Below are 14,648 nucleotides of genomic sequence, written 5' to 3'. Positions count from 1 at the left end.
ACGTTGATATTGCTTGTTAATCCATCAGCCATTTCCTGAATTAGCACATAGGAATAGATTGTTAACCTTATTAAAGTTAAGAGCTGACAAGGTCCTGAAAGTTTACTTTTTATATTTGTGTTTTTTTATTGCTATTATAAAGGTAATATACAGAGGGGTTACCATTTTGTAAGTCAGATGATGAGTATATTTCTTTTTTAGACAATGCCACCCCTTCCTTTGCTTTCTTCCAGCTGAGAGTTTATTTTCTCTTTGCCTCTATTCCCATCTTGTTTGGAGGATGAGAGTATTAAAGGGAAAACAAACATGTGACCGGTCTAAGGAATCACAATTATTGGTAGAGGGATGCAAATTTCAAGGCTCCTACTCACTCAATTGGATTGCAGAGGGTAGATTTCCTGCCCTGTGGGACAAGCTTTCTTCAGTCCTTATCTCCTCAGGATGCTTGAAGTGACAACACTGATTTGCTAGGTGACCCACAGGTGCAGTGATCAAGGCATTGCATAAGGACTACCCAAGGCAAATAGGTTTGTCCACATTGAGCATGGTAATACATTTATTTCATCAAATGGAAAATGTATATTTTTTATAACATTGATTATTTACATTATTGGGTAGGAGAATGTTAATGAGAACATGAGCTTTTAAAAATTCACTAAAATGTTGATACCCTGGGATTTGGAAAACTGCAAAACAGAGGTAGCTTTTGTTTCTTTTTTAAAAGAAACTTACTGGAGCTTGAACTCAGGGCCTCATGCACTTACTCAGCTGTTTGTGGCTGGTACTCTACCACTTGAGCCACACCTCCACTTTCAGCTTTTTGCTCATTAATTGGAGATAAGAATCTCAGAGACTTTCCTGCCTAGCCTGGCTTCAAACAGTGATTCTCAGATCTCAGCCTCCCAAGTAGCTAGGATTACAGGACTGAGCCATGGGTACTCAGTCAGGGGTAGCTAAGTCTAAACCATTCTATTGAATTGAGATCATGGGTATGACTGAAGTAAGTCTAGTTAAAATCCTCATTGCATTCAAAGATGAACAAGGAGCAGGCTGGGAATGTGGATTAGTTGTAGAGTGCTTGCCTAGCACGTCTGAAGCCCTGGGTTCGATTCCTCAGGACCACATAAACAGAAAAAGCCAGAAGTAGTGCTGTGGCTCCAGTGGTAAAGTGCTAGCCTTGAGCAAAAAGAAGCTCGGGGACAGTACTCAGTACTGAGTCCAAGCCCCAGGACTGGCAAAAAGAAAATAAAATAAAAAGATAAACAAAGAGTATCACAATTTCTCAGAGTAGGAAAGAAGTCTCCAGGTCAAGTCCCTAACTTTCTCAACATGGAGAATAGGGTGGTTATCATTGGAAAGGGCACAGACTTGGACTTAGAATGAAATGCTTTTTTCCCTTGTAGGTACACAGACCTTCCTAAATATTTCTTGCCTTTCCTCTCTCCTCTCCATTCCTTAGCTCTAGCATGGAAAGCTCATAGCATTCAATATCTTTTGAAAGCCTCAGGACTCATACCCCTTATCATAGTTTACCATGTTCTTTCTAGGTTCATTACCTTTTGTTGCAATTACAAGCTTGATGTCCCATCATGCAATTGGCTACTACTAGATAAATTGAATTCTTTTGGGCCTTCTTAAATATTTCTAAAACAGTGCTATGAAGTGCTCTCCCATACAGAATACTAATCAACCAAATCCTGGTAGATGCTCCCAGTTTATATGGCCTTTCAGGATTTTATACATAAGTATAATTTCAATAGGAAGAGTATGCCAATAAGGCATATTCAGTTTTCTAGCTTCCTTTCATGCTTTCATTCAGGATATAAAAGTCAACATGGAATGCTTGGGAGAACTGTTACAAAAAGCATTCCAATTTTCAGTGTTTGGTGGCCAAGTATTGAATAGGGAGGGCACTGATATATAACTAGCATTCTCACCAAAGAAGAGATAAAGGAAGGAAGGCAAGGCCACGCTCATCCACCAGCTAGAGGTCCCCAGCATACCCTGCCAGTCCAGAAAGGCCCTCTGTTGTTTGCATTCCAGCATTGTATAGTCCTTAGTGAGAATCAGGGCGGAAGTACTCAAGCAGGCTGGGTTAGTACATTGTCGTCAAACTACTGAGACTTTGGGATGGTCTTTTTCCGCCCTGAAGTATAATGAGAATCAATCTGAAAAATGTGTAAGCAGTTCAGAGAGGAGATCAAGAAGAACACATACACCATTAGAAAGAAAAGCAACCGGGGGTCTGGGCACAGCTCAGTGATAGAGTGGCTGCTTAGAATGCATGAGGCTCTGGAATTCCATCTCCAGCAGCCCCTCCTCTTTAGAAAAGAGGCAAAAGGGCTGAGAATGTGACTGGGCTGGAACTATTTGTATTTTCCACTTCCAGTTTTTTCCTTCCACTTAATTCTGAAGCCAACTACAATTAGGCTTTTATCCCCAACAATCCACCGAGATTGCTCCTAATCAAAAGCTTTAGAAACCTTTTCTACAGAGAATCAGATAGCAAATATTTAAAGTTTGTAGGTCATATAATGTAAGACATTATCTCCCCCTACCCAATCCTTTAAAAACAATACATGAGCCACCATTAGCTCACTGGCTGAAAAACAACAACAAAAACCAACCCAAGGGCTGGGAATGTGGCTTAGTGGTGGTGTGCTTGCCTAGCGTGCAGGAAGCCCTGGGTTTGATTCCTCAGCACAACATAAATAGAAAAAACCAGGAGTGGTCCTGTGGCTCAAGTGGTAGAGTGCTAGCTTTAAGCAAAAGAAGCTCAGGGACAGTGCCTAGGCTCTGAGTTCAAGCCCCAAGACTGGCAAAAAAAGGAAAAAAGAAAGGAGACAAAGAAGCACAGTTAGATAATTTAGCAAAGAAGCACAAATGGCTGATGATCCTGAAAGAAAATGTTCAAAAATTAGAAGAAATGAAAAGTAAAAATGTTAATATTAAATATAATTTAAGTTATTTCTACTAATATATTTAACACACAAGCTATAAAGATAACATGAGAGACTTCCGGGAAGACGGCGGAAGAGCAGCAGAGCCCTAGCTGAGCTCTCTCCAACATCGCAGTTTTCCCACCCCAGAGAAACTTTTCCACCTAGAAAGACAGCCCAAGTAAGTTCTAACAGTACAGGGATTCTGGTCAGGAAGGGAAAATCGACTTTGCTGGTCTGAAAACACAGATTTGAGCTCCAGGCGGCCGGTGTCCCACCGCCACACCAGTGCCAGCTCTGGCAAAGCGCCCCTCACTCCGCACAGCTAAAGCACTCAATGGAGACCAGGGAGAAATCCTCCAGATGGCGGCAGACAGATGCAGATTGCAGGCTGAGCATGGACAGGCTGAAATCGCAGAGAAAGCGTGAGTACCCCACGAAAGACTTTCTCACTGGCACCATAGAGCAGCTTCTGGGAGGTAGCCCTTCCCCTACTGCCAGAGCAAAGCACCATCTTTGACACTGGCATAGGGTCAGACCAGACTGGAACTAAAGCAGTCCTGGGGAAAGTGAGGACAAAGCGGCCATTTTTGAGAAGGGCAGGAGGGATGGACCAGTGAGAGCCAGCTCCACCCAGGAGAACAACCAGCTAGAGGTGCCCTGCCCTGCCTACCATAATTCCTAAATTAAAAGCGAAAGTGGCGAACAGCTACCAGCGGAACGGAACAGCCAGACGGGAGAACAAACAGTTCTCGAGACAGATAAATGGTCCCATCACAGAGGAAGCCCAATTCCCAGCCCGAAATGGAGCTGAATTCCATACCCAGCTCTGCCCAGGAGGCCCCCCCGCACAGGAGGGAGGAACCTCCCCCAGGCAAGCAACTTTCAGCTGGGTACACCAGGCCAGAGGCAGCCCGCACTGATGAGTCCATAGCCTATTCAAAGCCAGGTGTTAAAGTCAGCGGCCCCACAGCAGACAGGAGGAGCCACGGTTCCCAAGATTGTTCGTGTTCCCCATCTACAGAGGATGCCCAAGTCTTACCTGCAAGCTGTGGGAACCACAGAGATCCAGGATTTCACTAACAGGGGAAGAGGGTCAGAGCAGATCCACACCCTATGAACTGAAAGCAAGTCAAACCAGCCAAGCAGCAAAATAGACTGCAGACCATCGAAAGGAAACCAGAGACTGTAAAAAGCCCACCCAAACAAGGAAGACTCCATTTTTTTTCCTCAAACATTTTCTAAGATTTCTTTTTAAAATTTTTTTTCATTTCTGAAACGTCATTGTTTTTTTTGTTTTCCATTTTTAATTGTTTGTTCTATCAAGATTTTTTTTTTTGGTTGTTCGTTTTTCTGTTTTTTTTTTCCTTTTTATTTTTTTAATAAGTTTTCTCTGTTTTGTGCATCTGACTTCCAGTATTTTTTCTTTATTTCTCTCTTTGCATTCTTTCTTTAAAAATTATGTTCTTATGAATAATACCTCCACTTTTTACTGCTAACTCTCCATTGTCTATCATTTTAACCTTGTTCTTCCTACTGATTCTACTCTTCTCCACATTTCCACGTCACTGAAACTAAACCAAAATCATCACCTCCCCCCCATACATTTTACTCTATTCTCTTTACTACCTCTAACTTACCCTCCTGACTTACTGCCAGGATCTCCAGGTTCCATTGACTCCTGGTTATTGGATAGAGGGTATCCCTGCTTAATCCAAGTGAATCAAAGGGGTTCATAGAGAAAGCCAGTCCAAAAGAACTTAATATGAGAACAAGAATTGCTCATAGGGTTGTAACAATAAATAAATAACTACTGAATACAGCCCTCAGTATTGGTTGTTATATTGAAATTGTATTCTTTAGGAACACCAAATCTAATTTTATAGACAGGAATACAAGGTATCTATATATAATTGTGAACTTCTAAGATTTACACAACAGTGCTTGGTAAGGTCTGCTTTAGGTCTTAAATGGTGCTCAGAGGGGCTTGTAGATTTGCATTCTCAGTCCCAATGGGCAGAAGAAACACAAGAAAGATGGGAAACAATGGAGTCTCATCTCCCACTCAAAACAAGCAGGAAGCAGAGCAGTCAATTAAAGACACAGAAGTGAACCCTCAAAATGTTCTACAAAGTCTACTGATAAACATGATAAATGAAAAGCTTGAATCAAAACTGAAATCCTTCCATAAAGTAATAGATGATTTCATGGCTTCGACAAATAGAAAGATAAATGAAATTCAAGAGTCAAATGTAAAGATAGCTACCAGGCTAAAAGATTTGAGAGACATCACTCAAAACCACATTAATGAAGTTAATGAAGTAAAGAAGTCCATGCAGGACCTAAGAGATGACATCGACATCATCAGGAAAGACCAGTCAGAAGGAAAAGAGATTCGAAATCAAGTAGCTAGCCTACAGTCCCGACTAACTGAAGCACAGGATCGAATCTCAGGAACTGAAGATTCCCTAGAATCTATGGAGAAAGATCAAAAATCAATACAAAACCAATCCATCAACAAAACAGGTCACTCCAGGAGCTCCAAGACACAATCAGGAAGCCCAATTTAAGGCTAATAGGTATTGAGGAAAACCTGGAGAAAGAAGTTAATGGAATAGGCAACCTATTTAACAGAATATTAGCTGAGACCTTCCCAAATATCCAGAAGGATAGGCCTATACAGATACAAGAAGCATTTAGAACCCCAAACCGACCAGAACAGAACAGGACATCCCACTGACACATTGTGATCAAAACAGAATCAATAGAACAAATAAATACCAACCAAGAATAGCGTACCCAGTTAAACTCTCATTCATAGCCGAAAGTCAAATTAAAGTCTTCCACAAAGTAAAAACTGAATCAATATATCTCCACCAAACCAGCTTTACAGAAAACTCTCAATGATGTACTATACAGGGAAAATAACCAAGATCCCAATATAGACAGAGAAATGAACCCTAAATAGTAAACCAGAATATCAGACCAAGACATGGGAAGAGACAGCTTTTAACAAGATAGTGATAATGAAAGGAACAAATGATCATCTCTCAATATTAACTCTCAACATTAATGGATTTAATTCTCCAATCAAATGACATAGGCTCATAAGTTGGATCAAAAATCAAGATCCATCCTTCTGCTGCCTCCAAGAGACACATCTATCCAGCAAAAGTAAACATCTTCTAAAATTGAAAGGCTGGAATCATATCTACCAAGCAAATGGCCCCCATAAGCAGGCCAGAGTTGCAATCCTAGAATCAGACAAAATGACTTCAAATTAAAAAAGGTAAGAAGAGACAAAGAAAGTTACTACATACTAATAAAGGGATCTCTCCTACAGGAAGATATAACCATCCTACATATCTACACACCAAATACAGGGGCACCCAACGTCATCAAAAAAACACTACTGACTCTAAAAACACTCATAGACCCAAACACATTGATAGTTGGGGACTTTAACACTCCACTGTCACCTATGGACAGATAAACATGCCAAACACTGAACAAAGAAACCACAGAACTAAACAACTGCATAGACCAACTAGACTTAACAGACATCTACAGAATATTCCATCCAGCAACACTGAATACACATTCTTTTTGGCAGAACAGGGGACATTCTCCAAAATAGATCACATCTTAGGGCACAAAGAAAATGTGTACAAATTCAGAAGTATCAAAACCATTCCCTGCATTCTCTCAGACCACAATGGAATAAAATTAGAGCTCAACTCAAACAGCCACCACAGAAAATCCTACAATTCATGGAGACTAAACAACACACTGCTGAACCATCAGTGGGTCATTGAAAAAATTAAAACAGAAATTCAAATGTTTATGGAATTCAACCAAGTTGAGGACACAAAGTACCAGCTCCTTTGGGACACAGCAAAGGCAGTACTCAGAAGAAAATTTATATCTGTGAGTACATACATCAACAAACTGGAGAAACAGCAACTCAGTAATTTAAGGAAGCACCTTAATTTCCTTGAAAGAGAACAACAAGCCAAACCCCAAGTCAATAGACAGAAGCAAATAATTAAAATCAAATCAGAATTAAATCAATTAGAGACGAAAAAAACCATTGAAAGAATCAACAAAACAAAGAGTTGGTTCTTTGAAAAAAATCAACAAGATAGACAGACCCCTGGAAAACCTGACCAAAAAACGAAGGCAGCAAACTCAAACAAGATCAGAGATGAAACAGGTAACATCACCACAGAAACAACCAAAATTCAGAACACAATAAGGGACTATTTTGCAAACTTTTATGCCAACAAATTCGAGGACTTGGAAAAAATGGAAGATTTCCTGGAAAAAATTCATATCCCCAAACTCAACCATGAAGATTTAAACCTTCTAAACAGACCCATATCCAGTATTGAAATAGAAACAGCAATAAATGATCTCCCATCCAAGAAAAGCCCAGGTCCAGACGTATTCACTGCAGAATTCTACAAGGCCTTCAAAACAGAACTCACACCAATATTTCTCAAACTCTTCAATGAAATTGAAAGAGAACGTTCACTACCAGACACATTCTATGAAGCAAGTATAGCCCTCATCCCAAAACCAGGAAGGGACTCATGACAGAAAGAGGGCTATAGACTGATTTCCCTGATGAACATAGATGCAAAAATTCTCAACAAAATTCTGGCCAATCAACTTCAACAGGTCATCAAAAAATTCATACACCACGATCAAACTGGATTCATCCCAGGGATGCAAAGTTGGTTCAATATATGCAAGTCAATTAATGTAATCCACCACATCAACCAGAGCAAGGTAAAGAACCACATGGTTATATCTCTAGATGCGGAAAAGGCATTTGATAAAATCCAGCATCCATTTATGCTAAAAACCCTGGAAAAACTGGGATTCCAGGGAACATTCCTGAATATAATAAAGGCAGTCTATGACAAACCAATAGCAAGTATAATTATAAATGGTGAAAAACTAAAGCATTCCTTTTAAAATCAGGAGCAAGACAGGGATGTCCGCTCTCTTCCCTTCTCTTCAACATAGTGCTAGAATTCCTAGTCAGAGCAATTAGGCAAGAAGAAAATATAAAAGGGATCCAAATAGGAAAAGATGAAGTTAAACTTTCTCTTCGCAGATGACATGATTCCATACCTAATGAACCCCATAGACTCCACCCCTGAGCTACTAGAGCTGATCCAAAACTTTGGCAAAGTTGCAGGATATAAAATAAACCCTCAAAAATCAATGGCCTTTCTCTATGCTAATGACCCGAGGACTGAGGCAGAAATCAGGAAAGCAACTCCTTTTGCAATAGCCCCCCAAAACATAAAATACCTAGGAATAACCTTAACCAAAGAAGTGAAAGACCTCTATGATGGGAACTTTAAAAACATGAAAAATGAATTTAAGGCAGAACTAAAGAAATGGAAAAACCTCCCATGCTCCTGGTTTGGGAGGATTAATATAATCAAAATGGCAATATTGCCAAAGGCTATCTACAAATTCAATGCAATACCCATTAATATCCCAACACCATTTTTTAATGAAATAGAGGAAGCAGTCCAGAAATTCATATGGAACAATAATAGACCTAGAATAGCAAAAACAATCCTAAGCAGAAAGAACAGTGCTGGAGGAATTACAATACCCAACTTCAAGCTGTATTATAAAGCTATAGTAATAAAAACAGCTTGGTATTGGCACCGGAACAGGCCTGAAGACCAATGGAACAGAATTGAAGACCCAGAAATGAACCCACAGAAGTATGCCTACTTAATTTTGATAAAGTTGCTAAAAAAATAGGATGGAAGAAAGATTGCCTCTTTAACAAATGGTGCAGGCAAAACTGGTTCAACACATGCAACAAACTAAAACTAGATCCTTATATATCACCCTGCACCAAAATCAATTCCAAATGGATCAAATTCCTTGAAATCAAAACTGACACCCTGAAAACACTAATGGAAGGAGTAGCAGAAAAACTTGGGCTACTTGGCACAGGACGGAACTTCCTTATCAAAGACCCAGAAAGGCTACAAATCAAAGAAAGGTTGGACACATGGGACTGCATCAAACTGCAGAGCTTCTGCAGGGCAATAGCTCTCAAGATAAACAGAGAGCCCACCGATTGGGAGAAGATCTTTACCGGCCATACTTCGAACAAAGGCCTCATGTCTAAAATATATGCAGAACTAAAAATTGAAATTCCTCCAAAACAAAACCACAAAGAACCAATAGCCCCACAAAAAGTGGGCTAAAGACTTAAAAAAAGGCTTCTCTGAGGAAGAAATGAGAATAGCCAAGAGACATGTAAAAGTGCTCTACATCACTGGCCATAAAAGAAATGCAAATCAAAACAACATTGAGATTCCATCTCACCCCAGTAAGAGTGTCATATATCAAGAAAACTAACAATAACAATTGTTGGAGGGGATGTGTCCAAAAGGGAACCCTACTTCATTGTTGGTGGGAATGTAAACTGGTTGAGCCACTCTGGCAAGCAGTATGGAGATTCCTCAGAAGGCTAAACATAGAACTCCCCTATGACCCAGCAGCCCTACTTTTGGGTATCTATCCAGAAGACCACAAACAAAATCACACTAAAGCCACCAGCACAACAATGTTCATCGCAGCACAATTTGTCATAGCTAGAATCTGGAACCAACCCAGATGCCCCTCAGTAGACGAATGGATCAGGAAAATGTGGTACATATACACAATGGAATTTTATGCCTCTATCAGAAAGAATGACATTGCCCCATTTGTAAGGAAATGGAAGATCTTGGAAAAAATTATACTAAGTGAAGTGAGCCAGACCCAAAGAAACATGGACTCAATGGTCTCCCTTATTGGGAATAATTAGCACAGGTTTAGGCAAGTCACAACAGGGCATCTCAAGAGCCCAATAGCTAAATCCTTATGAACACATAAGATGATGCTAAGTGAAATGAACTCCATGTTATGGAAACGATTGTTATATCACTTTTGTAACTACTTTCAATGTACTATGTGTAACTGTAGCTTCTAGCTTTGATTATCTTCTTGTATCACCTTCCTGTGGTTGTGCCTACACTATCTCTGTAATCTTATCTGAGTATATTGGAAACCGTGTATACTGGTATTAGAACTAGGAAATTGAAAGGGAATACCAAAATTGAGAGACACACTGTAATAAAAGACAAACAAGTACAAAAGCAATACTTGAAAAACTGTTTGGTGTTAGTGAACTGATCACCTCATGGGGGGAAAGGGAAAGGGGGAGGAGGAGGGGGAATGAGGGACGAGGTAACAAACAGTACAAGAAATGTATTCAATGCCTAACGTATGAAAATGTAACCTCTCTGTATATCAGTTTGATAATAAAAATTAAAAGAAAAGATAACATGAAAGATAATTACAGTTACTATAGGAAATATATACATGATATTATTTAATGTCTTCAAAATTTACTAATTTTATTAATTCAATAGTTTTAATTTAATTCACTATTATTTTTCCAATTTTTTCTTTCTTTTTTATTATCTTTAAGTTGTTATACAAAGAAGCTGCCATTTAACAAAACAGTTTATGAATACAATGCTTTTGGTCAACATCACTTCTTCCAACATTTTCACTCATACTTCCCTATTCACCCCTTCTCTCACTTTTCTTAATTTTCTAGAATACACTTTGAATTTGTAACTCTGTTCTCTTCCTCTTTATTTGTATACCCCTCTCTCCTTGGCCCTACCCTACTCCTTTCAAGTACCTGATTCCTGGTGTTTGTATATACATGTATATCACCCAATGTATTTACTTACAAGTTTATAAGCTAAACCTAGCTTCCATATACAAGGGAAAACATGCATCCTTTGTGTCTCTGGATCTGGCTTACTTCACTTAGATTAATTTCATGAGGTCTTTCCATTTCTTTACAAATTGTACAATATCATTCTTTCTAATGGATGAGCTTGTGAGTATGCAAGAAGTGAATTTTATAGGTAGAAGTGTCTTTCTGAAGATAGATATACATCCAAAATATTTTACTTCTTTACCCAATATTCTACTTGGGGTTTTTCATGTGAATGCTGGCTACTCAGAAGACTTAGATCTGAGGATTGTGGTTCAAAGCCAGCCAGGACAGGAGAGTCTGTGAGGCTCTTATATCTAATTAACCACCAGAAAACCAGAAGTGGAGCTGTGGCTCAAAGTGATAGAGTGATAACCTTGAGCAAAACAAAACAAAACAAAACAAAACAAAAAACAGAAACAAAACTCAAGGACAGTGCTTAGGCCCTGAGTTCAAGCCCCAGGACTGGCACACACAAAAAAGTTACTGTATATTGGATCAAGAAGGCTGGTAGCCAAGTCCTGTGAAATTTACTCCCTGCCCCTCTCTGCCTCTTTGTGCTGGGGATGAACACTCAGCATGGACAGCTGCAGCCCTGAGCCTTCCTTTCTGATGTTTTCCTGTGTGTACGTGCACATTTCCCTTTTAGGCACTTGTGGGAAATAAATTATAAGGGAGGGGAAGTAATATCCTGAATACTGTGGAACACAAACCTATTTAGAGAACTATTTTCTGGATTTGTTTAGTACCTGCCTGAGGAGAAAACCCTCCCTTCACTGCTACTTGGTGAAGGAGGATGGAAACTCAGACATCTTTTTCAGTTCAATAAGTGTATCTCTCTTCTAGCTTAAAACAGAGTCATATTCTCATTGCTTTCTTTCCCTAAGGGAGTTTACATCATTCATCTATGTTCTTGATTCTCTTTTCATTTCCTAGATAGGAACCTTGGAGATCACATTCAACATCTCCACCTTTCTTTCCTCTCACATCAAGTTATTCAGTAAACTGTTATGGCTAAATGGACTTGTATTTTCCTGCTCTACTTTATTCTCAATGATCTCTTTAGATAATTAGAATGAGTCACAAAATCCTGTCCCTCCTACACATTGCTTTCTATGAGATCTTTCAGAAACCCCAGCCTCATCTTTCCTTCCCCAGCTTCATGCCCTCAACTTTGCCTTCCAGAGAGCTATCCCAGTGGGGCTCTTCCAACTTTTCCTCATTCAAAGTGCCTTTATTTTATATATTTATTTAATGGGTTTTTTTTGTGTGCTGGTACTGGTATTTTAACTTAGAGCCTGGGTGCTATCCCTGAGCTTTTGTGCTCAAAGCTAACAATCTACCAAGTGAGTCACAACTCCATTTCCAGCTTTTTTGGGGGTGCTTAGTTGGAGATTCAAGTCTCACAGATTTATTTTTGTCCAGGCTTGCTTTGAACTGTGATCCTCAGATCTCAGCCTCTTGGGTAGCTAGGATTACAGGTGTGAGCCACCAGTACCCTGCAAAAAAGTGCCTTTAAAAAGGGCTTAGGAGAGAAAAATTTCATATCACCTTCCTAAAATATCTATTCTCTCAAAACTTTAGCATTTTTCAATGGATATTTTCTATTTATTTTTTCTGATGATTTAGTTGAATAATCATAGATGTCTAATTAGTATAGATTTGTCATTAACTGATTGTTGATGCTTTTAGCTTGATCACTGAACCTTACAAGTATGAGGTAGGCTGTTAGGGAAGGATGGAAGAAAGGATTGTATGTGAAGAGAAGAAGGGGAGGGGAGAATGCAATAACAATTCAATGTCTATCCTACAAAATTAAGAAGAGTGAGAGAAGGGGTGGGTAGGGGAGGGATGAGTGAGAATGTTGGAAGTGGTGACATTGATCAAAATACATTGTATTCATAAACTTTTTTGTTAGATGGTAACTACTTTGTACAGCTAATTAAAGGTAAGAAAATATTTTTTAAAATAATGAAGGGTTGTATGACAAAGGGGCTTTGGTACCAAAAAGGCTAGAAATCATTGGCTTGCAGGTTAATGTCTCAATTCCTTGGTATGGCTGTCAAGGTCCTCTGTCACACCTTTATACCCATCCAGTGCACTGTCTACCAATCTCTTATCATCTCTTTCCATACTTTATACTTTTTCTTAAGCCATTTCTGCCTGATCTCTATCCCCTCTCATGAAATTTAGATTATCCTTTATGGTTTTGCTCAGAATTCTTCCCCTGCAGAAAAATCCTTTCCTGGTCCAATTTGGAATTACTGTCACTTCCCTGGGGATCTTGGAGGTCCTTTGCCCTGACCTGGATCAGACCAAGTGTTCTCTTTATTTGTAACATGGCTTCCTCCTTCGGATGCACTAGAGATCAATAACCACAATTATAGTGACCATCATCACAGCATATTCTGGGTCTGGCTTTGGTAGAAGCTCAGTGTCTGTATATTGACAGGCTTTTGCAGAGTGTAGTGTCCTCCTTGGGTGACAGCCATGTATACCACAATCTACCGACCTCTGATTCCCCTCTGATCAATATCACACAGCAGAAAACTGGCTCTGAGACTTTGGAGTTTGGCTAAAATTGTTTTAGTTTTGCAGAAAAATCTATGAGACTCTTATCGTCAATTAGTTACCCAAAAAGTCATATGTGGAGCTGTGGCTCAAGTGGTCAAGTGGTAGAGCATTAACCTTGAGTAAAAGAGCTCAGGGACAGTGCCCAGTCTCTGAGTTCAAACCCCAGAACTAGCATACACACACACACACACACACACACACACACACACACACAAAACAAACACACACAGTCACACACCTGCTCCAGTTTGTATCCCAGATTTGTCACTTGCCCTTGGAAAAATCACTTCTTCTTGCTATATCTCAGTTGACCATCTGAATAATGGGTACAAATTACTAGCACCCAAGATGGCTACCAAGGCTTGTCAGCCTTAGGCTTCCTAGAAATTTTAGCTGCCCCCAGCCTCACCATGAAGAATAAAGTTGAAAAACAGACCCAGACTACTTTATTCATAAAAAAGAAAACTTTCAAGTTTTCATTTCAGACGGAACTTTGCATTTAGCATTTAGGGCTAGAAGTTGGAATCAGCCCTTGTTCAGCTACCCCTTGCAATGTCAAACCATCACTGTCATTAACTGGTTTTGTTTTCCCTCCCACCCCACCAATTACATTCCAGTGCATTTTCAACAAATTCCTGGACATCTTCACATGAAAGGTACAGAATTTTGCCCCTCTGCATTATTTGATGGAGATTCTGACCTTATTTCTTCTTTAAAGAACTTCTTGCAAATAGATGTCCCGATGCAGGCATTGCATTTATCAAGACCGAGGAAAGTCCTTCCCAAATTGTAGCTGGTTCTGACTCGGGGTACCAGAGAAGGAAGGGGAGATGCTGGCGAGGTAGAGCAGCTCAAGATTGAGACCCCCCAAAACAGCAGGGCTGGCCAGCCTGGATTGGGAGCGGCAGCCTCAGGCCCCAGCCGTAGGTCCATCCTGGGCTCTGGACTGCGGTTGTGGCCTCCAGCTGCGGCCTCCAGCTGCTCAGTCAGGGCTACACAGGGCCAAAGAGGAAACTGTCAGAGGCAGTTGTTTCAGGGCTCTGAGCCCATCCCAGCCTCCCAGGTTTCTATCTGAGGATGCTGAGGAGCTTGGGGCTAATGAGGCTGGACAGGAGGTGAGGAAGTCCATGGAGGATGCTGATAAAGACCTTCCCAGAGTCCTTCTTCCTTTGCCTGGGGTGGTTGCCACAGCCTGGGGAGGGGTTCACTGGCAGATTTCGGGAAGGACAATGGCCACGGCTTCCCTGAGTGGTTCTTTCAACAAACACAGGATATCCCAGCCGGGCAGGAAAGGTTCATGCAGGATGTGTGTCTGACCT

General features: G+C 40.3%; 1 protein-coding gene across 2 annotated transcripts in view; it reads right to left on the bottom strand.

Moving 5' to 3' along the window:
- Positions 1 to 14,414, bottom strand: part of Dipk2b (divergent protein kinase domain 2B) — a 56,736-nt gene extending 42,322 nt beyond the window's left edge. The window contains exon 1 of one of the 2 annotated variants that reach the window (XM_048336223.1): positions 14,030 to 14,414. In XM_048336223.1, coding sequence (XP_048192180.1) covers positions 14,030 to 14,262 — 233 coding nt within the window. In that variant the 5' untranslated portion in view covers positions 14,263 to 14,414. The remainder of the gene's footprint in view (positions 1 to 14,029) is intronic. The other variant, XM_048336222.1, reaches the window with a different exon arrangement.
- Positions 14,415 to 14,648: the final 234 nt, after the last annotated feature.

This window comes from Perognathus longimembris, chromosome 28 (genome assembly GCF_023159225.1).
Source record: "Perognathus longimembris pacificus isolate PPM17 chromosome 28, ASM2315922v1, whole genome shotgun sequence".
NCBI lineage: Eukaryota > Metazoa > Chordata > Mammalia > Rodentia > Heteromyidae > Perognathus > Perognathus longimembris.
Note: the sequence above shows the minus strand (reverse complement) of the source record. Positions and strands in the feature narration are given on the sequence as shown.